The following is a 27649-nucleotide window of genomic DNA, read 5'->3' on the forward strand; positions in this document are numbered from 1 at the left end:
ATTTTTTTCATTGTTGAATTTATTACTATTTAGTGCATTTCAGGAACTCACTAAGTGCTAACTATAGAAAATATACAATTTAGTGGACAGTTTTCAAGGTAGTAAAATTACTACTTTTGAGGACAGAATGTAAATATTTGTGGAATTCCTTTTCCTTATTCCTCGAGTGTCATATTTGAAAGTGAGATTATTTTTATGAGTTTCCACCAAATAGCGGACATGAGACTATAATACACAGGATTCTCAGTCATTTTACCTTCTTGGGTGTTCTAATTATCTCCTACAGGTTATGTACAAAGAAAACCTGGGAACAGGCATTCCAACCACTGTCACTCCTGAGATTGAGAGAGTCAAACGCAATCAAGAGAACTTTAGCTCGGTATTTATAAATATATCAAATAAGAAACTCCATTTCCCATTAAAAAATTACCAGAGTAACCCATCATCCTTTTTTGAAAAGTAACATCTTAACAACAATTCTGTGTGTATTTGTGTCTGTGTCTGCGTGTATCTGTGCGTGTATGTGTGTTATTATCTGACCTAAAGCCCTCTGGACTTACACAAAATGACTCACTTTCCTGATGGTAGTTTAACACTTCCAGTAACTGACAAGTGTGAGCACTTAGATGTGAAATACTATAAGTAACATTAACACCAGATTCCTTATCACTATACTCATATCCTGTAACTCAGTGCTTTTCATCGTACTTTTTTATTCTCAGAATTAGCACTGTAGAGTTTATTAAAGTTGGAAGTAAAAGCACTATTCTTACTAAATATTATTCACTAAAGAACTCCTCCCTCACACACCCCATCTTAAAATTTCTCCCTTCCTTAATCATTGTGCTCATTTTGAATGTCTTCTGGGTGCTTTCTTGTATCTCACAGGTTTTGTACAAAGAAAACTTGGGGACAGGAACCCCAACAGCTATCACTCCAGAGATGGAGAGAGTCAGACGCAATCAAGAGAACTTTAGCTCGGTATTTCTTAGGGGACAGAAATAAAATCCCTTAATTCTTATTTAAAATAATATTTTAACACATTATAAACATCTGCTTTTTCTTCCTATAAAATTACTAAATTCGTATTCAAATAATAATGATACCAAATATTATCTCAGTTTCAATCTAAGTCTAATTTAGTATTTACTTTAGTTCTGGTGTGAAATTTTAACTGTTTTCCCTAAAACATAGTATTGATCAGTTTCTTTAAATGCCTGTAATACTCCGTGTTTCTTTCCTCACATCACCCTTGAATAACAATAGGTGTTCCTAACTGGTGGGGCAAATGTCAAAAGTAAAATCTAACATGCCTTTAAAAGGTCAATGTTAAGTAGAATTTTAGTGGTATTTATTCTGACTCTGATTTTTGTGTGTGTGTGTTTGCAGATTTTCTTAAAAGAATGTGATTCTTAAACATTTTTGTTCAAAAGACAACATAGCAATTTTTAGTAACTCTGAAACACAAATTTCCTTGACTTAACTATTTTTGTATACCACGTGAGATATAACTGAGCTCTCCTTTGGAATAGTTTCAGGATCATTGAAAACTACTATTTATTTAGCTTCTAATATTTGTTAATATTTATTTTATTCCCCCAAACCTCTGTCTCTTTCATTCCCTAAATTAGAGTTACCAACAACTCATTATGGATATTAGTTTCAATTAACTTGAATGCTATTTGACAAGGCCTGATCTCTCTGTCACTGAGAGAGGGCCCATGTAAGTAGGTGACTTCGGCCCGCATCCAGGCACCTATGTCTGCATTAGTGCTACTGAGAGACATTCATCCTACTGTGTGTGACTAAATGTCCAAAGGTGGCCTATAGTTGTTCTGTTTCTTAAAGTTACTTAGGCCTTTTTACATAATTATGAAAACAAAAATACTTTTAGAGACTATTTTAAAGATTACGTCTACCTAAAAAATGGGCCCAGACTGATTTGATTATTGGTTTTGTGTACACAGATATTGTACAAAGAGAATTTGAGCAAGGGGACCCCCATACCTGTCACTCCTGAGATGGAGAGAGTCAAACGCAATCAAGAAAACTTTAGCTCGGTATTTGGCAGAAAGCTCCTTTAACTTCCTATTAAAAAAATAATAACTTTCTATAAATCCAAACTTATGAGTCCCTTTAAAAATATTAACTTAAATTCTTTTTTAATCTCATCAACTGAATCCTTCTGTTTTCTGGATCTTTAACCCCTATTTGATTCTAACATTTTATACTTTCTATAATGGTCACTTAAAACTTTTAATTGGTTCCTTCCCTTCTCTTTTCACTTTTTATGTTACTAGTGGGACTTTTGAAGTTAACTAATGTCCAGAACAACCCCAAACACTATAGCTCTTAATTATTTGGAGCTCTTTTTATTCAATGTTTCTGGGTTAGCATTGCAAAAAAAGACACAGAATTGAGGCACCATGTAAAAACAGTGGCTCTTGTTTGGGAACAGAAATTACCTTAACACAAATCGTGTCTGGATAAACAGTAGTACCGAGAAAGAAAATGGATTGGTATCGGGACCCAAAGAAATCTTATCTTGATACTTGTCCTAAACAAGCCATTTCATGAATTATAAATTCAAACCTTCTGATTTGTTTTTAGCATACAAATCAGATCATACGCTTATATTTAATGTTATTTTTCTTTTGTATTATTATTGCTGAAAACCTCTATAATCTTCAAAGGGTATGTGCAACATCTACAGAAGGATTTTAGATTCAGATATAAAAATCTGAATCAAACCTAATCAAATGTAATTAGGAAAACTTAGCTGGATTTTTAATGTGTATGTGTTTTTTTAAAGATTGTATTTATTTTAGAGAGAGGGGAAGGGAGGGAGAAAGAGAGGGAGAGGAACATCAAAGGTGGTTGCCTCTCACATGACCTTCACTGGGGACCTGCCCGGCAACCCAGGCCTGTGACCTGACAGGGAACCGAACCAGCAACACTTTGGTTTGCAGCCCACACTCAATCCACTGAGCTACACCAGCCAGGGCCTTAGCTGGATTTTTTTTTAAGGGGGATGGGAAGAAGTTTGATCCAAAACACATGTTTTACTTGTCAGTTTAAATATTTTATTAAAGCTTGATTCTTTCACATAACTAGATTAATAACTTTCTAAGGTACAGCCATCTTTTTTAAATACATTTTTTTATTTTTCAGCGACAGTTGACATATCATATTACATGTTTCAGGTGTACAGCATAGTGATTAGACACGTATATAGCTTATAAAGTAATCACCCCAATAAGTCCCACTGTATTTAAATTTTGTTTTCTTTTGTTTTTAATTACTATTTACTAACAATCTTTCAATTTTGTTTAAATTTTCAATGTCAATTAATATTACTATTGGAATTTTATAGTCACTGTTTTCCTTGTGAGTTTCATTATTATTCTTTCCTTTGCAAAAGTTTGCATTAGTTTTTCAAAATTATTTTCAATTATTTTCTTCTACATTAGAGTAAGTATATTATTATTTATAACTATTTAAGATCTTGATTACCCTGATGATCCTGGAGAATTTGTTTTTCAAAGTAAGATTCTGTGTTAATTTTTCGACAAGTTGCATTTAGGTAAATTGTCCGGTGGTGCGTGAAGCCTTTATGGTACTGTGGGAAAGAAACAGTGGCTGTGTGTTCACACCACGGCTTGCGGACTTGGCCACCTCCACGATTTGAATTCACTCAGCAAAGACCAATTTTGCCACATTGCATAGTTTTGGCCTGGGGTTTTAAATATCTGTTATTATGTAAAACAGATGTTCTGTGTAGGGAAAATAAATATGTGCCAATCTAATTTAAAAATAATCTTTCTTAAAAAATCTTTCTATTGTTAAAACTAAGCATTTTAGTGCTCTTATGAAATTAGCATTTGTATTTTTTAATTTCCTGATACAGGAAACAAGCACTTAATATATGAGTTAGACTAGAAGTCGCAAGTCAGATACCCTGGCACTTTAGCTGAGGATGGGTGGTGCATGTTCTCATCCAATCTGTGCTTGAAGAGACAAGTTGACTTGGTGAAGTTGTCTTTCCTGGTTGATGTCGTAGTCCCATACTAGGTTCCCTACAAGACAGAGAGGAAAGGGCTGTGTTGACTGCTCTTGTTTTTCCCGGATGCTTTCTTGTGTTGTACAGGTGTTATATAAAGACAACCTCGGGAAGGGGATTCCGATTCCCATCACTCCAGAGATGGAGAGAGTCAAACACAATCAAGAAAACTTTAGTTCGGTATTTAAAAAAAAATCCCTTAACTATTTTTAAAATGTTTTTAAAATCTAATTAACTTATCCCAATAAAAATTTTGACATGCCTTGTTTGCAACTTAATGCTACCATTTCCTATGAATTAGATTTCCCATTTTGTTTAAACATTAATATGATCACTTGGCTTAAAAAATGTGTTGAATATTATAGTCCAGGCTTTCAAAGCATAACATTCCCAATGTCTAAGCACCCACATTTATCCTGCTTTGGCAAATTTGATCTCAACGTAATCTTACAAAAATGTATTCTGTGACAATCAGACTGCTGGCCTCATTTCCTATTCTAACCTTCTTGTCCCTATTGGTACTTGTACAAATACTTTCAAGTTTATTTTTTCTTTTCTTTATTATTAATACTATTTTTTGCACCTTGTCATTACTCTCTTTTGCCTTAAAAATTATTAATTCTTCCCAACATGTTCACCCAAACTAAAAATTAAATACTTGAACTTCTTTTGGAAGTCAACAAAAGAAGATGTGTGTGTATATATCTTCATATATGCAATGTTTATAAAACCCAAATATCTTTATGTGGTTTATTAATAACATTTCCAAACCAAAAATAACTTCCTTGGTTTTCTTTCTCTCTCTTGCCCTTTTAATTTCTTCCCCTCCTCTTAACAAGCTGAGAAAGGCTACTTGTTCCCTTTTGTGGTGCTGTCCATTGCTCGGCGCTGCAGAGATTAGTTCAACCAACACTGATTATAAAACTTTCTTATCTCTTAGTTTTCACTGCTGTTTCCTGCATTCCCTTGCTTTTAAGGATGTCTCTAGGCTCATCGAAGTTGGATCTAGAAGCTTGTGGAACTTCCCTTCCTTCAACTCACCCTCTTCCTCTTTGCTCCTCTGCTTCCCCTGCCCCACAGCGGGGAAAGGGGCTCACTGCTGTCTCTGTTCTGGATGCTTTCTTACCTCACAGGTGCTATACAAAGAAAACGTGGGGACAGGAATTCCAGTCTCCATCACTCCTGAGATGCAGAGAGTCAAACACAATCAAGAAAACGTTAGCTCGGTATTTTGGAAAGAAAGGGAAAAGAGATGCCATTTAACTTCATAATTAAATCAATACTAAATGTGTATTCTTTTTTTTTTTAAACCCACTTCCCTCCCTTTGCTTCTAATATACCTCACTTAGTAAAAGGACAGATGGACTTTTGCATTTCTATGATACTACTATTGATTCTATTTTTAAAAATTTTAGTTGATTCTGATTTCTATTCCATCTGGTATTTTTAAATAATATTTAAATGACCTTATGTTTTAATTTGCTTGGATAACAATAAAACTGAGTTCTAACCATTTTAAATCCCCACCTAATTGTTTATTAGGTACTGTGCTCTTAGAGATGAAAAAATAACATGGATAACTCCGATAGCTTTACCCACCCCCCTACCCACTGCAGCTGAGGTCTTCGCACCCCATAGGGTGTTTCCCTGTTGCAGGAATGGCTGCCGTTAAAGTAGTTTGTGGTATATGACTCCTAGCTTCTTAGAATACTGTGTAATTTGGTAACAAAGAAGTTGAACTCACCCTTAAAAATCTCGCAACAAATAAAATGGTATTTATGGTTGTTTTCTGGATGCTTTCTCATCACACAGGTGTTATACAAAGAAAACATGGGCAAGGGAACCCCTTTAGCTGTCACTCCAGAGATGGAGAGAGTCAAACACAATCAAGAAAATATTAGCACGGTACTTTGGCAAGAAAAGAAAAAAAGACTACTCTTTAATGATTTAAAATAATACATATTAATCCTACCTTTTAAAAACAACTTAAATTTTGTGAATTTCTTTATTACATTTATCCTTTTTTCCTACAGGGTTTTACTCTTATCCTTAACCTCGTAATAACAAGATTGCCTTAATCCATAATTTAAAATTCTAATATCAGGAAGTAACAGATTTTCCAATAAAGTATTGTTTTGCTCATCTGTCCCCAAACTTACTCTCTAGTCACTACCCTCAAGGTCTCTTTGTTTTCCGTACTTGTGAAATTTGGGAGGTGGCATGGTAGGTGTGAAAGGGGCTCTTTCCAGTACATTAGAGCTGTGTTTTTTTGTGCCTATGACTTTAGGTTCTAATCTACCCTGTCACATTTGGACAAAGAGACCTTGGGAAAAATAATTCCAATTCTGTCCTTCAGAAATGACATAAATTAAGATTCAGTAATGGTTTTGGCAAATGGTTATCAATTAACTTAAAAGGAAAGTGTCACCTGAATTGTTTTACCAATTTTTGTTCTTTTGTCTTTTTCATGGTTTTTAACTGCTAACTTTGTAAACCATTTTCTGTAAGCCTGTGCTCTGTGACTTTATGTATGTGGACAAATTACCGGGTGGGGGTTGGGGTTTGTGTTGGGGCGACTTCAGCTTAGCAGTGAAGAACCTCGTGGCCCCCACATCAGCACTGTCTATGGCTGGTCACAGTGCTTCAAAAACCTGAGCGTGCACCCAAATCACCCGGGGTTTGTGAAACCAGATTGCTGGGTCCTGCCCCAACAGTTTCTCATTCTGTAAGTCTGGCGCCGGTCAGGAAATGTGCATTTCTAGCAAGTTCTCAGTTGATGCTGACCTTACTGCCCAGGGACCCACTTTGAGAACCACTACTTCTTTTATGGTGGCATTTCCCAAAGCTTCTCTGTCCCCAAGAATGACACTGCGGGAAGACATGGAAGTTGAGGGCTTGTCATGACATATTAATGATTTTTTATTGATTTACCATGATAGTGATATAATTGCTGAAAACATTTTCCCTTACTGACAAGTTTGATGTTGCAGTAAACTAAAGCAAGAGGCACAACACAGATGATAGCAAGGAAAAAAGAGAGAAATCCTTTGCTTATTTGAGGGCCCACGGTTTTACTGAGGTATCTGTATGAGTTTAAGTGCTGCAACAAGGTCGATTTCCCACTGTGAAATCGGGAGCAGCCTCAACCGTCTCAGGGGTGTTCCAGACCAGGCCCCTAAGTCCTGTTCAGATGATTTGTCAAGAGCTTGAGATTCATAGGCGAAGGTGGAGTGAAGGAGGCCCCTCATCCCCCAGGGCATGCCGACGTTCTGTCTTGCAGGCTACAAGGGTGTCAGTGCAGGGTCCCACCCTGGGAACGTGTGTCTTGCTGAAACTACCACATCAACTTCCTTTGGAAGCTTATTTCTATCTGTCTAACCTCACTGCCCAAATGTTTTGGCACCCTGTGCCTCCTAACAAGTTATCTGTTATGTTTAATCTTTTGGTGACTGTAATTCTTCTTTTTTTTTTTCTTTTTGGCTTTTTGGATCCATTGGACTCATGTAGGTTTTGTACAAAGAAAATATGGGGAAAGCCACCCCAACCCCTGTCACTCCAGAGATGCAGAGAGTCAAACGCAATCAAGAGAACATTAGCTCGGTATTGTCTTGAGAAACGGAAGTGCTTTTAATTCTGCAAAGTAACCCCTGCAGTTTGGCCTGCTCCTAACTCCATCCCAGGTTGAACACAAGCAAAATGCCAGTTTTTTAGAACCTCCTCTAAATGACATACTACACCTAGTGTTGCCATTAACCATTTTTTAAGCTTTCTTCTTGAGAGCTATTCTCACTAATAATAATAGATTAAACATGGAATTTTCTCCCCCAAATTGCATTATATTTAACAGCCTGAAAATTGCCTCCTAGTGACTTTTGGCTCCAACTTTGTATCTCACAGGTGTCATACAAAGAGAACCTGGGGAAACCGACCCCCACACCCATTACTCCTGAGATGGAAAGAGTCAAACGCAATCAAGAAAACTTTAGCTCGGTATTTCAGAAAAGAAAAGAAATTGTTATACTTTTAACAAGCCTGGCAAACTGGTTATACTACTAATACATCTCACAGTGTTCCCCAACACTTATTCTTCTTTACCCACTGAAAACCACCAACCAACCCCTCCAGCCCAACTTCACCTTTCGCTTTATACAATAACATTTTAATGGCTTCATCTTCCTGAGATGTTTCTTATACAGTGTGATATAATTGAGCCATAACACCAGCGAGATGACGGTTTTCAGAAACGGTTTTCTGCTCTCTGATGTCTGGATGCTCTCTTGGCTCCTCTAGGTTTTGTACAAAGAAAATATGAGAAAAGCAACTCCGACACCTGTTACTCCAGAGATGGAGAGAGCTAAGCGCAACCAAGAAAACATTAGCTCGGTATTTTCTAAGATTACAAAAACAAAAACAAAAAAAATGGAATGCAAGGCAACTTGGACAATAACACTTTAACATCATAAAAATGTGCTTTTCTTATTCAACTGAAAAACACACTAAAATGAAAAAAAAGAAATGCAGTATCTTGGAAAATAACATTTTAACACCGTAGAAATGTACACTTCTTTAGTCCAATGAAAATTTACAAAAAAAATTAACACAACTGTTTTTAAATTCCAAATGATCATACTAAGACATAACAAGTTAATTCCCAATGTTTTTTTCACCTTCTTACTTTACTCTGAGGCAGTTTTATGTAACCAACTGTAACAAATTGACTTCCTAACTCCCTTTAGTCTTTAGCATTCCTTTATTTTTATCGTACACTATGAAACAGGTAATACTCTACTCTATAATGGATGCCTTTCCTGGTTTTGATGTTTTGGGTGTTTCATGTCTGGGGGACTTAGATTTCTTTTTTTTAACTGTTGTTCAATTACAGCTGTCCCATTTCCCCCCCCCCATTACTGTCCCCTGCCCTAACCACCCTCGTATCCCACATTTAGTCCTCCCCGCCTCCATTGCCTTTGTCCATGGGTCCTTTATACTTGTTCTTTGACTTGCCCCTTCCCCATCTTTACCGGTTACTCCCCTCCCCTCTCTGCTCTGGTCACTGTCAGTTTGTTCTTTATTTCATGTCTCTGGTTCTATTGTGCTCACTCGTTTGTCTTGTTGATTAGGTTCTACTTACAGGTGAGATCATAGGTATTTCTGCATTTGCATATTGGTTTATAAAATCAGGACATAAACCTACAAAAAAATGATCACTTGTCTGAAAAGGATAGTTCTTTCAAGTGTCAGTATCACATTTAGCACCAAGTACCATCCGACCTGCTCATGCTAGTGCTATAGTTCCCAGCAAATCCAAGAGACCAGTTTCTCCCTTTTCCTTTCAAAATCACACTGTGCCTCTTCTCCTTTGAAAACAAATGTGCCATTTTCAAAGGCAAAGCAGATCCTTTCTCCCTGGACTCGAGCCCTGCCCACCGTCCTCATGGTAACCTGTGCCACCGTTAGTCACGGATCTTGCTGGGTCCTTTCAGTCGACTCAGCTTCCCGCCCCAGCTCCTTCCATCTCCACCTGTCTGAAAGGCTTTTTGAGGCTTCAGAATGAGGACAGCATGGTGACCTTTACTCATTCGTGGTTTCTCTTCCATCAGGTTCTTTATTCCGACAGCTTCCGGAAACAAATACAAGGCAGAGCTGCCCATGTCCTGGACACCCCGGAAATGAGACGGGTGAGGGAGACCCAGCGCCACATCTCCACAGTGAGTCGGGAACTCTCTCGGATCGGATGGCCAGCCTGTGGGAGCATGGGAGGAAGGAGATGATCACACCATCCATTTTCACACAGCGAATTCATGAAATTTCAGGTGAAATATCACGAAGACTTTGAGAAGCACAAGGGTTGCTTCACACCAGTGGTGACAGACCCCATCACTGAACGAGTGAAGAAGAACACACAGGACTTCAGTGACATTAACTACCGAGGGATTCAGAGAAAAGTGGTAGAAATGGAACAAAAGCGAAACGACCAGGATCAGGAAACTATTACAGGTGACTGAGCGCTAATGGGAGGCATTGCCTTTAAGTTAAGGGGCTAGAAGAACAGAGGTGATACTATCTATATCAAAGGAAAGGCTAAAGATCCCAATCTGTACTTTCATTAGGTGTGAAAGAGAATCTCTATTCATTTACAGCTTGCAAACCTGACCTCTCTTCTACCTTGTCCTTTGATCTCCTCTGAGGAGAAGACGTGACTAGAACCTAAGCTCAATTAGTGTGCTACTCAGTCCTCCTATGATTAAGTTTGTACTTTCCTTTCCAAGTTATTGAGAGAGTCCAAGAGCCCCTGCTCTGATCCTTAATCTCATTTGCAGGTTTACGTGTCTGGCGTACTAATCCTGGCTCAGTTTTTGACTATGACCCAGCAGAAGACAACATTCAGTCCCGAAGCTTACACATGATTAATGGTATGTGATGCCACGAAAGGATGACAACAATATGTCCCCATCTAGTGGGCTAGCGTCATGACCTTCTGAAGTTCCTCTTCTCTAGGGTTTTCAGTTTCTTGAGTTGCCCCTTTGGCATAAAAACACCTTGACTAGTGGGCCAAACTTATTTTCTAGATAAGTTTCATTGCTTCAGTGTAAGTCTTCCTCAGGCCCCAGTATTATTTTTTGCCCAAAGAAAAAAGGGGTATAAGATCTTTCTATTAGAGAAATAATGAAAAAAAATGCATAGGCAAAGGGAAAAGAGAATGGATTTAACTTTTAATAACTTTTGGAAAACTTCTTTATGTCAAGGAAGATTAGTCATTCCACAAAAAAGAACACACACATGTCTTTGTGCCTTCTATTCATGGTACAAAGTAAAATAAGATGTAGTGCCTGTCCAAAGGCTCCACACTCTGGTCCACTGCTGAAGACAGGCGAGTAAGTCAGGGGTTACATCTGACAGTGCAGTTTGGAAGGTCTGGACATGGATCGTGGGAACACAGAGAAAAGGCATCTAAATTGATCTGGAGGTTAGGGGGGAATTCCTGGAGAAGTCAGAGGTGGAGTTTGAATGTGAATTACTGTCTGTTCATTTGGGCGAGCTAGGAAAGTGGACTGGGTGGTGGGAAGGACTGATCTCAAGGACAGACTCTGGGCTTGGTACCACTGAACTGTTACCTGCCCTTTGGTAATTTACTTAAACTCTGACCTGGAAAATGAGGAGGATGCCATATGCCATAAGAGTTTTGAGGGTTTCATCCACGGACATCTACTTAACACTGTGCTTGGTAATAAACAACAACCAATGGAGGTTCAATTACTGTTAGAGATTACTGCCATCAAAATTTCATCTCTGCTCCCTCTCAAAATCTTACCCCCCAGCCCAGGCTCAGCGCCGCAGCCGGGAGCAGTCAAGGTCGGCCAGCGCGTTGAGCACCAGTGGTGGCGAGGAGAAGTCTGAGCACTCAGAGGCTGCCGACCACCACCTGTCCACCTACAGCAACAGCGGCATCTTCTTCTCTGCAACCTCAACAGGTACGGGAGGATGGTGCTGAGTGGCCGCGTGACCAGACAGTGCACTGGCACTTACTAGAGGATATGCTTTGAGTAATATGTATATTATAAAGATTATATGCATAATCTTTCTTCCCAAATTGTGGAGAGGTACATGAGTTGAATGTTTCCTTTTCATTTCTCCTTTCTTAGAAATCATTCTTTTTCAAGTGGGGGAAAAGACACCACAGCTGAGCTGCTAACCACAGATTTAAAGATGTCTGCCTATGGTTTCTTCTTAAAAACTGTTTTTTCCTTCCCTTCAGCTTACAAACATGCAAAAACCACCGAGCTGCCCCAACAACGATCGTCTTCAGTTGCCACACAACAGACAACGGTGTCCTCCATCCCGTCTCACCCATCTACTGCCGGAGTAAGTAATAAAAAGAACTTATTCAAACCACTCTTATTCTTTGATATGTGCAAAAATAATTATAGGTATTCTGTTTTTTTTAATGAAAAGTTCTGCTTTATATAATGCTTTTTTCCCCATACACATCTCAGGTTAATTAGTACTATCAAAAAACTTTCGTTACAAAACTATGGTTAAAAATAAACACTTTAAGCCCTGGCTGGCATAGCTCAGTGGATTGAGCGCGGGCTGGGAACCAAAGTGTCCCAGGTTCGATTCCCAGCCAGGGCACATGTCTGGGTTGCAGGCCATGGCCCCCAGCAGCCGCACATTGATGTTTCTCTCTCTCTCTCTCTCTCTCTCTCTCTCTCTCTCTCTCTGTCTCTCCCCGAGTCCCACCCTAAAAATAAAAAAAAAATAAATAAAATCTTAAGAAAAAATAATAAAATAATTTTAAAAAATAAATAAATAAACACTTTATCCTCAGCTGGTGTGACTCAGTTGACTGGGGGTCATTCCACAAATTGAAAGGTCACAGGTTCTTTTCCTGGTCAGGGCACCTGCATGGGTTGCAGGATTGGTCCCGGTGAGGATGCCTACAGCAGGCAACAAATCGTTGTTTCTTTTTCACATTGATATTTCTCTCCCTCTCTTTCTCCTTCCCTTCCCTGTCTCGAAAAAAATAAATGATAAAATTATTTTTTAAAAAAAGCACAAGTCAATGATTAAAAAAAAAACTAAAGCAAATGATTTAGCTTCATGCAAATTTGGGCTTTTTGGTCTCACCTACTAAACTAAAACATGTGCTGCTTGGAATCATTCTTCAAGAATATATCAGTTTGTATAATACATGTCACACATATAAACATGCCACATCTTAGACTTCTCCTATTAATATATATTAAAGAGTTAAATCAAATCATGTTCACAATTCACCAGGCTACTTTATCTATTTATTTTTTATTTCTTAGAGAGAGGGGAAGGGAGGAAGAACGAGAGAAAGGGAAACATTGCTGTGTTAGAGAAACATCAATCAGTTGCTTCTCATATGCCCCCAACTGGGGACCCAGCCTGCACCCCAGGCATGGGCCCCAACCAGGAATCGTACTGGTGATCCCTTGGTTTTCAGGCTGGTACTCAGTCTGCTGAGCCACACCAGCCAGGGCTCAACAAATTAACCTAAAATTCTGTTTAAGACTCTGGAGCACATGATTAGTATCATAAAAACATAATTCTCTAGGAAATAAATATCTGTACAAAGAAAACTATCTTTACTAAAGGATGTAAATGGAGATTCTAAAAAGTATTGAGAGCCATTATATTTCAGGAAGATAATCTTGTAAAGTTATCATGTCTCCTAAAATAAATTATTCAAGGCAATTCCTATCTAAATCCCAATAGCATTTTTTAAAATTTTGTGTGCTTATCCTAAAATTTATCTGAAAGAGTAAAGGCGTAAGAATAATCAAATAAATATTGAAAATGACAGTATGAAGGACTTAACCATGATAGAATAAAATATATATAAAGCTATTATAATTAAATATGGATTTAACATGGGGATAAAGAAAGATAAACTCCAAAAATGGGCCTTAAATAATTATAAATCTTCAGGGATAAAAGCAAATTGTAAACTACTACAGCATACTACTGGTATGCTCCCAAATTTCCAAAATGAGAGATATATCTGCAATGTTATGGTTTTGCAAATTCTTCTCCAAAACATGAATGTCTTCCTCCAAAGGGAATAAATGGCTACATGTAAAATAAGCACATTCTTTTTTTAGACACATACATATCCATAGTATTATTATACTATGAAGTTCATCGTTTGAAGTATACAAGTCCAGTGAGTTTTTGTTCATTTACACAGTTGTTCCATGTGACCATAATGTAATTTTAGAATGTTTTTATCACCCTAAAAAATAACCTTGTATCCGTCAGCATCACTCCCCATCATAAGCCCTTCCCTCCACCCTCTGCCTTCCACGCAACACTAGGTAGGCATCCACTGAAGTACTCTCTGCATATGGGTACTGCTATTCCATGAAAATGAAATCATACAATATGTGATCTTTTGTGACTGGCTTCTTTAACTTAATGTTTTAAACTTCATCCACGTTGTATCATACATCAGGCCTTCATTACTTTTTATTACCAAGTAATATTCCAGTATATAGAAATAGCACTTTTATAAAGTTTATTCATCTTGGTAGGCATTGCAGTTGTTTTCAATTTTGGCTCGTATGAATGATGCCACTATGAGTAAATATGTGTGCACAAGTTATTGTAGGGGCACGTGTTTTCATTCCTCTTGGGGAGAGACCTAGGAGTGGAATTGCTGGGTCGTATGGGAACACTATGTTTAACGTGGGAGGAGCTCCTAAAGCTGTTTTCCAAACTGCACATTTTACATTCCCATCAGCAACTTATAAAGGTTCTAATTTCTCCCCATCCTCTCCAACATCTGTTATCTTCTTGATGATCACCGTCCTGCTGCGTGTGAAGTGGTGTTTCAGTGTGGTGGTGACCTGCATCTCCCTGATGACTAGTTGTGATGTGCATCTTCTCATGGGCTCATTGGCTCTTCATACTCTTCTTTGGAGAATTCAGATCCTTTGATACCCCACTTTTTGTTATTGAATTATAGGAGTTCTTTATATATTCTGGATAGTGATCCTTTATCAGATATATGATTTGCAAATATTTTCTTCTATTTTGTGAGTTGTCTTTTTACTTTCTTGGTGGTAGTTGCACATCTCTTTGGGGCAACTTAATTTATGAGTAAGTCATAAGAGACCTGAAAATGGGGTGTTTGGGTTGTTGCAAATCTAATATATTTCCCCCTTGTTTCCATCTTCACGAATAGAAAATCTTCCGTGCCATGTATGACTATATGGCTGCTGATGCTGATGAGGTGTCCTTCAAAGATGGAGATGCCATAGTAAATGTTCAAGCTATTGATGAAGGCTGGATGTACGGCACCGTGCAGAGGACGGGGAGGACCGGCATGCTCCCAGCCAACTATGTTGAAGCTATTTAGGCGTTTCAAAGCATCATGCCTGCCTGCAGCACCTACAAGCCCTGCAGTCAGCAGTGTTTCTGTCTAGAGTCTCCACTCTTACCCAAGTTCTCAAGCTGCCTAATGGTTTTTTTGTGCCAGTAAGATGTATGCCTCTACCATCCTTTAATCTGTTCATATATGAACCCAAATCATTCATATGAACCCAAGTTAGCATCACTAATCTGTCCAATTAGTAAACTGGTTTTCTTTCTCATTATCTTCTGGACTCGCACATAAAGCAAGAGATAACATTAAACCTATAGGTTCATTATTTTTTAGATTGCCGCTATCAAATTTTCTTTTTGGTTCTAAAATAAATTTAATTTCAGAATAGACATTTAAAAAGTTTCTACAATACTATATTATTGCTGTTTCAATCCAGACTTTTCTCAATTATGAAATGCTTAACATTATGTTTTTCTAAAACAAGAATTCTGAACACGTACACATTAAAGAAAAATGGCAGAGATATTTCCTTATTCATTGAATGCTGATGCTTTTATTTCTAATCCGGTTCTGAAGTTATAAGTTGATAGTAAATATAAACTGGTGTAAACTAGTAACTAATAAAAGCTATAATTCTGCAACAAATGTCCCTGATGGAATGAACATTATTTAAATAGTTTTATGATCTACAAATAAAAAATTTTAATAAAGCAAATACCTTATACTAGACTTCACTAAAAAATAAACTTTAAAACAGTGTATTGTTAAAAACGCACAAGTATAGACTTTCTCAAAACTTGCATACTTGCACACTTCAGCAAGTGTCCCTTACGGCTCAGCTTACGAGGTTTTAGAAACAGTGAGGGATCCAACCCTAACCTCAGGGGATCTTTGTCTGCTGTATCCAGTGGGCTGTCAGTACGTGACAAAGGCATTAACTAGGCAAAAGATGGAGTGCCAACTAATGATGACTTAATGCTCAAGCTTGCAGAGCACCCTTTCTAAAAAACAAAAGATTTGTCCATGTTACTTCAGAGCTGTGGTAACACTGCCATCCTCATGAGGCAGGACAGTTATGAGCCTGGACAATTCCCTGGCAAGTAGAATAGGGAAACGGAGACGGATATCTGATTCAAACTGGCCTTGCCCAGCACCCTGACTCACCTGCCTCCTTCTCCATTGCACAGCCACCCCCTTAAGCACTAAGACTTCAGGACAATGAGCTTCTGATCAGCATCAAATAACCTTAGGAACAAAGCCTTCGGCCTGTTGACAGAGAGACAGAGTTGTGGACAAACTAAAGATGACATCTAGGCCTCAGTTGTGTTTCAGCTCCAGGCCCAGAAAAGCAGCAAAACCAGAGGAGCAACACCATGGGCTTCAGAACCAGGTGCAGTGCCCAATGACCCCCTGCCCTAGCACTGACTAATCAGTGGAGACCATATTCCTGACTCTATATGCTCATTTTGATGTACCAGCATGTTAAAGGAAACACCTAGAAAGCTGCTGAATATTCTATTGGGATCCTTCCGTGAGTTCTCTAAAATTCCTGCCTTTAGAAAACAGATAAGAACCTTTAAGACGAAGGACCCAAGTCACAGTCTCTCTCTAGAACACACCCACACCTTCGTTTTTCAGGCATGTATCTTTGCTTTCTTTCTCCTAAGCTCTAAATGTCCCCACAGGGCTTGCAACCAGGGGAGCAGCAGGCAACAGCAGCTTGTCCAGGCTAACCCCATGAACCTGTCTCCAAGGGCTGTTCCTTGGCCTCTGTAACTTATCTACTGAGCCCAGCAACCCAACTGGCTCACTTCTTCTGCTTCCATGACTTTCTTTCTAAAAGGCCAAGGCAGCTCTCTGAGCAGCCCACTTGAACCTTGTGTTTGAGTGTGCTTTCATTTTGCATGGTAAACAAACTTCCTCTTTCTTGTACTAGAGTTCTTGACTCTGAATCCTTCCTTTGAAGAACTCAAGAACCAAGAGTCAATACTGTAACACTCAAGACTTCTTTTTTTAATCTACTTTATTAACGAGGCAGGTGAGATGCCGGAGACTGCCAGGGGGAGCAGATCATGAAGGGCGGTTCAGGATAACTCCCCGGGACCCTCCCCTTTCTCATAAGGGGAGCAGGGACCCAGAATAGCCCCCACCCATTGCTGGCAGCACAGACAAGGGGGTGGTCTCTGCCACTTCGGACCCCTTGGAGGCTGGCACTGGGTGGAGCGGCCCCTGAAGGCCTGAGTGGGCAGTGGGAGGAGACAGGGAGCCGAGGAGCCACCCCTGGAGGACGGAGTGAGGGAGTGGCCTGCTGAAGAGCTCCAGAGCAGCAGTGGCGCAGTGGGCAGTAGGGGACGAGAAGTGGGCAATGGGGAGCCAGTGTCTCAGGCATTGTCAGGTAAGAGGACTGGGACTGGAGGATCAATCTCTGGTGGGGCTGGAGGACACAGAAGGATGGGGCCATGGCCACCTCTGCCTGTCCCTCATGTGTTTCTTGATTCTCAGCCCTATCTGCCTGCTTGTCTCTCTTGCTCTTACCATCTGTCCATTTCTCTTCCCGTCTGAGCCAGCAGGCAGTTCTGCCCTCAGCCCTCACCACCAAGGTATCAAGGGATGGGTGGTCCTGAGCCAGCCTGGAGGCCGCTGGAGCAGGGGACATGGAGCTGGTGGGAGTGGAACCCTGGAGCATCCAGGGTGAGGTAGCGGTGGTCAGGAGTAGGGCCTGGGTGAGAGAAAGCAACGGAGCTCAGAGATGGGAATGTCGGGGGCACGGGTGGAGCCTGGAGACAGAGGTGTGGCTGTGGGGGACAGAAATGCAACCATGGGGACAGAGATGTGGCCATGGGGACAGAGACAGTGTAATGAGGAGAGCTAGGCAACAGTGGCTAAGGGGAGCCAAGGGCATCATGGATGGGACTGGAGTACAGGTGACATAATGACTGTCAGACATGGGGCAGCAGGGTCATGTGGGGCCTGGGGTCAGAAATGGGTCAGTGAGTATCAGATGGGGCCAGCGAGCAGGGGTTTGCTGTGGTGTTAATGGGCAGGTAGGTCCATGAGGTTTAGAGGCAGTGACAGGCAGGAGGGCTGGAGCCAAGGGAACCACAGTGAAGAGAGAAGGCAGAGTGAAGCTGAGAGCAATGGTAAGAGGCAGCGGAGGAGGAATTGAGAAGAGGGAAGCCAGGGGCATTGGAGTCGTCATGGGGTACCTGGCCCTGATGTTCTGAGAAGGGACCACTGCTGCTCCTAGCCTGACGGTGCGCACTGTGCCTGGGTCAACCTCAACCAGCTCCCCTCTTCTCGCCTGTCCCACCCCCAGCACCTGACATGAACCCTTATGAACCCCTCAACCTGAGCCTGGAGGGCTAAGAGAGAATGTGTATGGCACCCCCAATGCCTGGGCTGGACCACAGTTGGGCCTTGGGGGCACATGCCAGCACTGCTCACCTTCTCCATGAATGCAGGCACTGGCGCCGCCGCCTCTCACCGCACTGGCCTCTGTGGCCTTAGCCGTGGTGCTTCTGCTGCTGGCACACGAGCCACTACAAGCTGCAGTAGTGGGGCACATGGTGCTTTGCTGGCCTGGGTGCAGTGGGTGGCTTGTGCTAGGCACTGCTCTCTGACCATTTTGGCAGCCTCAGCCTTGCCATGCTGCTCCCTGCGCGGGTGTGCACCTCACTCAGTGGCAAGGCCCTGCTGTGCACTCGCTGGCACCACTACATTTGACGACAACCCCTACCTCAGGCCCCGAAGGCCACCAGTGCTGGGGGGGCACACAGACTCTACAGTCTCCGAGTTTGTCCACTGTGTCCAACACTTCGGCCTCCACTAGCCCCGGCGGGGTCCAGGGCTGTGGCTTGGCACGCAGAGCCTGCACCCACTACGTGTAGATGGTGGGCCAGCTAATGAGTATCATGGTGATGTCATGCCCGCAGACTCAATACATGTCTCTGAGACTCAGGGAGTGGTACACTGGTGAAGAGTGCCCACACTTGCGTATGATCCATGACTACCCATGTATGTTAGGCACTGTGAGATGCCAGAGTTAGAGTGATAAACAAGACACAGTTCATATCTTTATGAAGCTTACAGACCCAAGAAAAAGGCAGACCATTCTCAAACATTTTAATGGCAGGAGAGATAGCCACTTCCCCCCTCCCAAGTCTTCAATCTTCACTTAAACTGGGTTAAAAATCCAGGTTAAGCCGGGCAACAATCCCATTGTGCATTAGAAATGGTTTTCCCCGAATTTAGGAAACATCCAAGGTATATGCTACCTCAGTTACAATAAATGTTTTTGTTTTCCAATTACCTATTCACTTTATAAGGCTGCAAAGCACATTTTATAATTGCTAGATAAAAATAGAAAAAAATATTTAACTCAAAAATTTTAGGAGTTTTCTAGAAGTTTCAATTAAGAAGTTTCAAAAAATATAAAAGTAGAGAATCCCAGCATACCTCAAACCGGGCAGCCTGGCCTCTGGCTGCCTGCTGCCATGCACAAGCATAACACGAGGACAAGTGAAGAGAAAAGGTTTTTATTAACAAGGTACCCAATTTGAGGGGCCTGGGAGCATCCATGCTCTAAGACAACCTGTTCTGCAAAGCACTTGTTCCCAGAAAGACTGAAATCCAAACCCATGCCCAGAAGTTCCCCATCATTCCTTCTTTTTGGGACTCAAGATGGCCACACCCATCCTCAGGCTCGCTCTCTGGGGTGCACACTTGCAGGTTCCAGCATCATGCCCTCACAGCAGCTTTCTCTCTCTCTCCCTCCGGAGCACTGATAGATCACTCCAGATGGTTGTGAAGGGGAAGCTCCATCTGTGGGACCCTGGCAGCTGAGGCTGCCTGTGCCCCTCAGGCAGAGGAACTTTCCCGGCCAGTCCGCCTCTCAGCGAGAAAGTGGAAGCAGTTCGGGACCTGTGTGCGGTGCTGCATAGGGTCTTACCATCCCAAGGCCCAGCTCCCAGCCACATGCCCCAGGGTGGGACTCTACCTCTGCGAGCTCTCTCACCCATGCCAGTCACAGAGCCAAGAGTGGGCCCAGGATCTGCAGGTCCCGCAATCACTCCTGTGCCCCACCCCAATGGAGGGGGAGGCAAGGAAGAGAGCACTTCTGCACACTTCGTTTAATAAAGTCCCCTCTCCAAACCCACGTGCTGTGGGAATGTCCCTGGGTCTGCCAGTTCTAGCCAATGTCCACCATGTGTGTCAGCCTACAGGGTGTCTGCCATTTTGACAGCTCCCTAGTGTCTTTTGATTCTCTTCCAGCCAACATTTTGCAGAAGGGGGCAGTTTCTAGGCACAGGCAGGGGTGCAGCTGTCTATCTACCCCCATACAGGGTGTCATCTTGCCACGTCTTGTGACCTTCTCAGGCTATGCATGCTCTACGCAGCCTGCATCACAAGCTCACCAGTTGTTACCTTCCTCCAGAGTGCAGAAACCTATCACATCCCAGCTCATTTCATTCCCAGGTTGCTTTCCACACCCCCCTCCCTTTGGGGGAGGGGTAGGTGCTGGCTCTCTGGATCAGTTTCTCCCTCTGCTCCCCACTCCCACCCCAACCTAACTTATTACATACCCACCTCATAGCCTCAAAAGTTAATCAGCTCATGGTTAATCTTGTTCTGTGCCTACCCCTCCAATGCTTCCATTATCCGAAAGTGATTCCTAGCAATCCCATTTCCTGGAAATTAAATCACAATGGACACCTCCAGGACACTGGCAATATGTGGTGTTCAAGTTTTCCTGTTTGCTCAACTCTTCCCTGTTAGCTCCAGCCACGGTCTGTCTGAGCCCCCATTTCTGTTGGTGCAGACACCGAGGAGGTCCTTTGTCTGGTTATCCTGACAACCACACTCGTAACACCTCAGGCTGCACAGAACCAGTGTCTTGAGAGTCATCAAGAGGTTATAAAGAAAAGTGACATTTACACTCCAGCCAGAACTCAAACTCGGCTCCCTCCATAACCAGTACTCCTGGAACTACTCTATGCTCCTCTCTTGTATGTTCCCACCCCCCACGGCCAAATCCATGAAGTCCCAACCTCCACTGCCTCAGATGGGACCTTGTCAAGAGGGTAATTGCAGAAATTATTAAGATGAGGTCATAGGGGTGGGCTCTAATCTAATGGGACTGGTGCCTTTATAAAATAGGGAAATTTGGACAAATAAACAGAACATCATGTGAAGATGAAGGTAGAACTTGGGGTGATGGTTCTATACTCCAAGGAAGCCAAATTGCCAGCAAACCACCAAAAGCTAGGGGAGATTCATGTTAGCCTTCTTCACAGCTTTTACTGATACTTGATCTCAGAGTTCTAGCCTCCAGAACTGAGACAATAATTTTGCTGTTTAAACCACTCAGTCTGGCAATAATAAACTAATACTATGGTATCTTGCCAACATCACTAAGTTGCCCCCCCCCCCCATTTAAAAATATGGATTTAAATGTGTGGAACCCATAAAACAGAACACCTGTAAACAAGCTAAAATGTTTAAATTGGTATTTGGATATTCTTACTCATTTCAGGTCTCAGTAAAATTTTTTTTAAAAAATTAAAACCTCAAATCAAGCAAACACATACCAGAGTGGTTTAGTTTTTATAGTTTTATTTCAGATTAAAGTGCATTTCTTTAAAATATTTCAACATCCAGTTTCAATTGGCAAGTGATAACAGTCAATTCTCAATAGTTCATGAAAAGTTTTACTGTGAATCGTAAGATTTTTTTCCCTCCCTCAACCCATTCATAATGAACCTGAAAATGCTCTATTAGTAGAGGGCCATCTGCTGCAAACCTTGTATGAAGCATTACAGATAAAATGGACTGCACCCTTATTTCCGGACTACTAGTGCAGTTAACTGAAGAATGAACAGGTACTTCTGTGAAGTTTCAACTTAAATTATTTGACTTACCAAATATAAATACTTTGAATGCAAAACTAAGCTCTCTTAGAAAGTTTATCAAGTCATGAGAAGAAAAATATTACAGGGCTAATACATGTAATATTTTTATACATGATTTGGCTTCTCTTGTCTTTCTCTAAGTGCGTATTAGTCAAGTCTATCCACAGGAGGTAGTGTTTAGATTAAAACTAATCCAGTTACTCACCAACACAGAAAGCAAACTGTGACTTAACCAGTTAGTGCCAGATGCCGTTCGCTGACACATCGAGGTCCATGAATAGCCATGGCAAGCACACTGATTATATTTATCTTAACAGTTTAAGGAAAAGAAAAAGTGCTCCTAAAAAGTACTAATATCTCTTAAAATATTGCGTATTTCAGCAATAGTAAGACATAAATGGAATCAGGGGAATCCAATCCATTTTATAAAGTAAAATTTGAATAACAGCAACAGAAATGAAGGAAGGAAGCAAAGATCCCCTTTCTGCCAGCTGGAAGCACATAACCAAACTGACAACATGCCATGTGTGAACAAAACTATCCTTTACAACAGGAATCAGCCAACTTTATATAATGGTCAGACAGTAAATGTTAGGTAATACAGACCACTACACTCAGACTACTAAACTCAGTGTAGCAGGAAAGCCAACAAAGGTAATTAATGTAAAAATCACAGTTGTATCCCAATAAAACCTTATTTACAGACATTAAAATTTTAACTTCATATTTTCATATGCCACAAATATTTTTCTGACTTTTTTCAGCCATTTAGAAAATGTAAAAACCATTCTTAGCTAATAGTATTTATTTTAAAAAAGGTATCAGGCTGTAATTTATCCTCCTCTGCTCTATAAAAATGTACTAGATAAGACTGCTATCTTTGCTTTTGTATTTAAAAGTGATTCTGTTCTTAGTTCTATTTTTCTATTTCAAAGTTCCCATTCTATAAAAATATTCTTTAATTATTTTTCAATTAAGCATCATAGTAACTGTTACACTATATTCCACGACACTATTTTGAAGGTGAACTTTATAGTTATGTGCATTTTATCCATTTAAAAACTAATGATGTCTTTCCTTGAAAATTTTATCATTTACCAGTATACCAATCTCTACCAGCATATAAGCTTGTTGTCTAATAAGCTTACTTTTACCCACAATTAAAAATCAGAAGGCTATAGCCTAAAGATAATGTTTACTCTGTAATAAGGACAAAAGCTAGGTAGGTTTTTCTTCACTGTGACATCAATTTAAATACTGCCTTCAATTTTTTGTACTCTCAGGTAAAGAAAGATTATCTTGTATTCTAACAGTGTATTTCAGGGGAGTAAGCATTTACAGCTTGGCACTTCATGTTTGGTTTTAACTGTTTTTTTTTTTTTGGTGAAAGGCTTGGTATATAAAGGGAAAAAATGGTTAAGATCACATTGGAAAATTTAACATTCTATTATAAGAACTGAATAAACACTAATAATTCTGTGAGACTGCTGTTCCACCAAGTGTCTATACATCTTCAAATCCATGTGACTCAGACTTTAATGGATGCTTTCAAAAGGCAACACACAAAGCCTGGCATGTAACATATTAACTGGGCCACCAGAAACCACCGAGCCCAGATTTGTTTTACAGATCAAGCAGTCAATAAATTTTGATTAATATATTACTTAACTTCTGATTATATTTTGATTATATTTTAAGTGCTTTGGATGAGGGGAGCTCTTACCAAAAAAAGTATTTAAATATGAGGGAAATACAATGCTTTAACAAAATGCCAAGAAAAACTCATTTTCAGAGAATGTCATTATTCAACTGTCTTTCTAACTGCACTTTACAATGAAATAGGAGTTTCAACCATGTCACGGTACAGCAAAGCCTCCAGAGGTCTTCATCAGTACAATCACACATGACTTATTTTGGCGTTGCTAGCTTTACTGCCAAATTAATCTTAGGGGTAGTCTGTTATCAATGTTTATGAATAAAATAATGAAGTCCCATAACTTAGAAGGCAAGACTCATTTAGAGACAAAATGTCATCTCGAATATTTTAAAATTTACCTTTATATTAAAAAAAACCCACAACACAATCCACACATACCTGTAAGACTCATTGTTCAAACTGCTTAATGAGATTCCTTGTAATATCAAATACTTAACTACCTGCCTACTTAAAAACATAAATCTTCCATATTAAAAAGGCTTCAAGAGGCAGAATTCTTTTTTACAATCTGAAGTTTAAACTGATGTATTCAAGACCAGTCTCTGTCTCTAACTCATAAATTTAAAAAGTTTTTTTAAAGGACTAGCTTTTATTTTTTGTGGCAATAATTCTAAGGACTTAAATGTACTTGGGCTATCAAAACCAAACTCACAGCTTGAAGCTTCTTCAGTCTGCCTACTACAAGTGTAATCTGTAGACATCAGTATTTTGTATGGGTCATATTAGATGTTTTTAGAAATGAATCATCAGGCTCCACCACAGATCTATTGAATCAGAATCACCATTTTCACACATTAATGCAAGTTTGAGAAGCACTGTTAAAAGTAAAAACGTCTTTGTTTGTATAAAAAATACAAGACCTTTCAAAAGGCTTGAGAATAAACTGGACATGGGTTGTATGAATGAGCAAACAGCTCCTCCCTCGTGCTCAAGTCTTAACCTAATAATGTTTACAACTGATCTCCCTAAAAAATCAATAATGAAGAATATGAAATGGAACCCAGGCCTTTCCTACTAGATTATCAAGTCAAAACTGGAAGACATGGCATTGAAGGAAAACATGAACCATCATCCATCTTAACTCCTCTTCTGTTAAATTTCAACTAACCCAGCTTTTAAAACAGCACTTACAGTTTTACTCTTTACCTTAAAAAAAAAAAAAAAAATTCTACTTGTACACTTTGTACACCTCCTATTTCCCCCTCATTTTGTTTTTTGCCATGCCATTTTTATTTTAGGCAATATATAAGCTAACTTTCTTAGCAGTCATATGCTTCTTTCATATATAACAGAATTCCTGACTACCTTCAAGCTGTACGAAAAAAAAAAAAAAAATCCACAGGCAACATCATGAATTCCCATGTTCTTAGTGTTCAGATTTAAATCTTATTTTTTGCAGGATTATCCAAAAGCATTATTACTTAACCTGACTAACCCCTTACTGTATCAAATTATAGCTAAAGCCACGCACTGTTCAACAGTGGCTTTCAAACTTGTTCAAGTAGCAGAGAATTTTTAATGGGCTCATTGAAATACTGAAAATTTAAATCCACTATGAAATCCATTTTGGAACATAAAAAATTATACAATGCTTCTGCATGCAACTAGATTCTTTTAATAAATGCATAGTAAGAGATCACATCTGAGTGCTATTATAATTGTCATTTGTTTTATTAACCATTTAGAAAATATCTGCCAAAGGTGATTTCACTTTAATAGTGAAACAACACAATGGAGCTAATCAAAGAACATTAGTGCATTTTGCTATTCAGGAATCATTCAGGGAAAAATTTGCAGAAAATTTTAAGGCAAGAATATTGAACATAAGGTTCCTCAAAGATACATTTATATCAACGATAAAGACTTAGCTAACAGTTTTTGCCCTCAAATATTTTAAAATATGTTGCTGTTGAATCACAATGCTTTTCAATTAATACCTGTGATTGTATCAAATTCAATGATCTAAGTAATAAATGTTAATCACTTTGGTCCGGCTTTCTGCTATACTCTTCACCTCCCCAAAGACCTTCAATTCTACCAACAAGTAAGTTAGGTTCACACAAATATTAAAATATGTAGTTATGAGATAAATGACTCCTCCAAACACACATATACACTTGTCCACTAAAAACGTATATGCCTCTTTACTGTCATACATCATTTGTGCAATAACAGACAATATAAGCTGCAATTATAATTCTGTTAAAAATATTCTTATTTTTCATTAGTTACTTCAAGTTACAATCCTCAGTTCAATTTCCCGGAATTGCTTTTAAAACCATCCTTGGTATATAGTTATTAAAGTTAGATTCCAAAATATTTGTAATGATAATGGATTTATAATTACAAAAGACCCTTTTATTGTGGCTGGATGGTGGTCCCCTTCTGAATATAGGAGCTAAATTACACACAAGGATTAGACTTTCTATAACTTGGAATACTGTGTGCGTTTTCAAGTAGGGGCTAGCTGTGAACCCAGTATGAAAATGAGATTGCTCATTCCTTCTACTCAGAGAATAAATTAGAGATACTGCCATTATTTAAAAAGTCAGAACAAATATGGGAAGTGAGGCACTAATCTAGTCAGTAAAATTTATGAATGTTTTATAATTACATACACCCTATTTTTTTTAAACGAGGCAAAACATACATATTTCAAAGGAGTTTTAGATTTCTTCCAAGTTTGCTTTAGGTGCAGGTGAAAAGAGCAGATAAATTTGACATTTTTTATAGTCTGCGTTGTAATGAAAATATTCTAACTCTCCATTAAAAAGAAATGTAATGAGGCATGCTTCCTAGGGGCTGACACCCTCTTCCAAACCAAAAGGATAAAAAGTGTATCTACAAATAGCAAACTTGTCATGTAACGCTCTCATATTTCTATAATTTGACCCATTCTGGTTACTTTAGAAAATAAACTCATGTTTTAACTAAGAGTATTTACTAAGTACAAAACTATTTGCTGTTTTATTTGTAAATAGAGAATCCTACAAACATCTGCAGCAAGTCCATGAAGCACTTCCATAGCCCATACTGATATATCAGTACCTAATATATACAAAATATGTCTCTATTAAACAAAACAAAGGTATTCACAAGAAGCTACAGAAAGTCACACAATTAATGTAAGCTGAAATTTATAAATTAAAAACACTGTAATTTATACAGAATGTACAAGTAGTCATGCACTTTAAAATGAATACTATGTCTCATGAGTACATTTTCACAGGCAAATGGTGCTGCACAAATATTTGCTAATGCAAATAAATGAACATCTCAGTAAGTAAATTCTGCTCTAATACTTTAACCCAAAAGCTGAACGTTTTGGTATTTTCCTTGAAAGTTGTCCAAAGTTGACATCTGTGAAAATATTCTAATTCTTTTACCTAGGATATAAGGTGTTTTACCAAGAACAAATTTCTTAAACCTCAGGCACAACAAATATAAATAAAACAAAAAAATCAAGTATAAACACCTTTTATCAGTTCAAGGGGAAAAAACCCAAATAATTTCAATTTCACTTCAAATAAGGTTTACAGAAAATGTGTCATCAGAATATGCATGAGTTTAAGTGAAATAAATGTATTCTTGTTTCTAGTTTTATCTTCACATTTCGATACAATATGTAAATGTTTGAAAAAGTATGCATAGCAGCCAAGAAAATACATACTACAGAAAAAACAAATGACCTTACATAATGAACATAAGCTATCTCCCTTCAGGTTCTAAAATGTTACCAACTTTGCAAATGTTCAGTCTGAAATGATGCTACATTTTAAAGCATTTTATAAATCAAGAAATTCAGTGATATTAAAAAAACCTTCAATTTTCTCTTAAAATACTAAATAACATTATCATGGGCTGGTGACCTCCAACGTGACTGCAGATTTTTTATTATAGAGTTTGCCATGTTACCAAGTTTCTCGTGCATTTCAAATAATTGGCTTCCTGAGTAATTATGGAGATCCTCTGAATCCAGCTGAAGAGCAAGTGCACTAACCTGTGCCACAAGATTTTTAGATAATGGAGTCTCTAAAGCAACAGGATCAATTAAATCTAAGAGAGGGAAAAAAAGCACAATTAGATCTATTTCAGATAAAACTTAAATTGTA

At 39.3% G+C, this 27649-nt stretch overlaps 2 protein-coding genes across 34 annotated transcripts in view; one reads left to right on the forward strand and one right to left on the reverse strand.

Moving 5' to 3' along the window:
• The window catches only part of NEB (nebulin), a 197436-nt gene extending 181875 nt beyond the window's left edge, over positions 1–15561 (forward strand). For 14 of the 25 annotated variants that reach the window (XM_036023508.1, XM_036023482.1, XM_036023488.1 and 11 more), the window contains 15 exons: positions 287–379; positions 889–981; positions 1968–2060; positions 4148–4240; positions 5194–5286; positions 5873–5965; positions 7568–7660; positions 7958–8050; positions 8351–8443; positions 9661–9768; positions 9874–10057; positions 10381–10473; positions 11380–11532; positions 11817–11923; positions 14772–15561. In XM_036023508.1, the coding sequence (XP_035879401.1) occupies positions 287–379; positions 889–981; positions 1968–2060; positions 4148–4240; positions 5194–5286; positions 5873–5965; positions 7568–7660; positions 7958–8050; positions 8351–8443; positions 9661–9768; positions 9874–10057; positions 10381–10473; positions 11380–11532; positions 11817–11923; positions 14772–14945 (1656 nt within the window). In that variant the 3' untranslated portion in view covers positions 14946–15561. The remainder of the gene's footprint in view (positions 1–286; positions 380–888; positions 982–1967; positions 2061–4147; positions 4241–5193; positions 5287–5872; positions 5966–7567; positions 7661–7957; positions 8051–8350; positions 8444–9660; positions 9769–9873; positions 10058–10380; positions 10474–11379; positions 11533–11816; positions 11924–14771) is intronic. The other 11 variants (XM_036023487.1, XM_036023485.1, XM_036023486.1 and 8 more) reach the window with 11 other exon arrangements.
• A 5946-nt stretch (positions 15562–21507) lies between these two features.
• Positions 21508–27649, reverse strand: part of RIF1 (replication timing regulatory factor 1) — a 68311-nt gene continuing 62169 nt past the window's right edge. For all 9 annotated transcript variants that reach the window (XM_036023510.1, XM_028508686.2, XM_028508685.2 and 6 more), the window contains one exon: positions 21508–27593. In XM_036023510.1, coding sequence (XP_035879403.1) covers positions 27379–27593 — 215 coding nt within the window. In that variant the 3' untranslated portion in view covers positions 21508–27378. The remainder of the gene's footprint in view (positions 27594–27649) is intronic.

Source organism: Phyllostomus discolor, chromosome 4 (assembly GCF_004126475.2).
Source record: "Phyllostomus discolor isolate MPI-MPIP mPhyDis1 chromosome 4, mPhyDis1.pri.v3, whole genome shotgun sequence".
In the NCBI taxonomy this organism is placed as follows: domain Eukaryota; kingdom Metazoa; phylum Chordata; class Mammalia; order Chiroptera; family Phyllostomidae; genus Phyllostomus; species Phyllostomus discolor.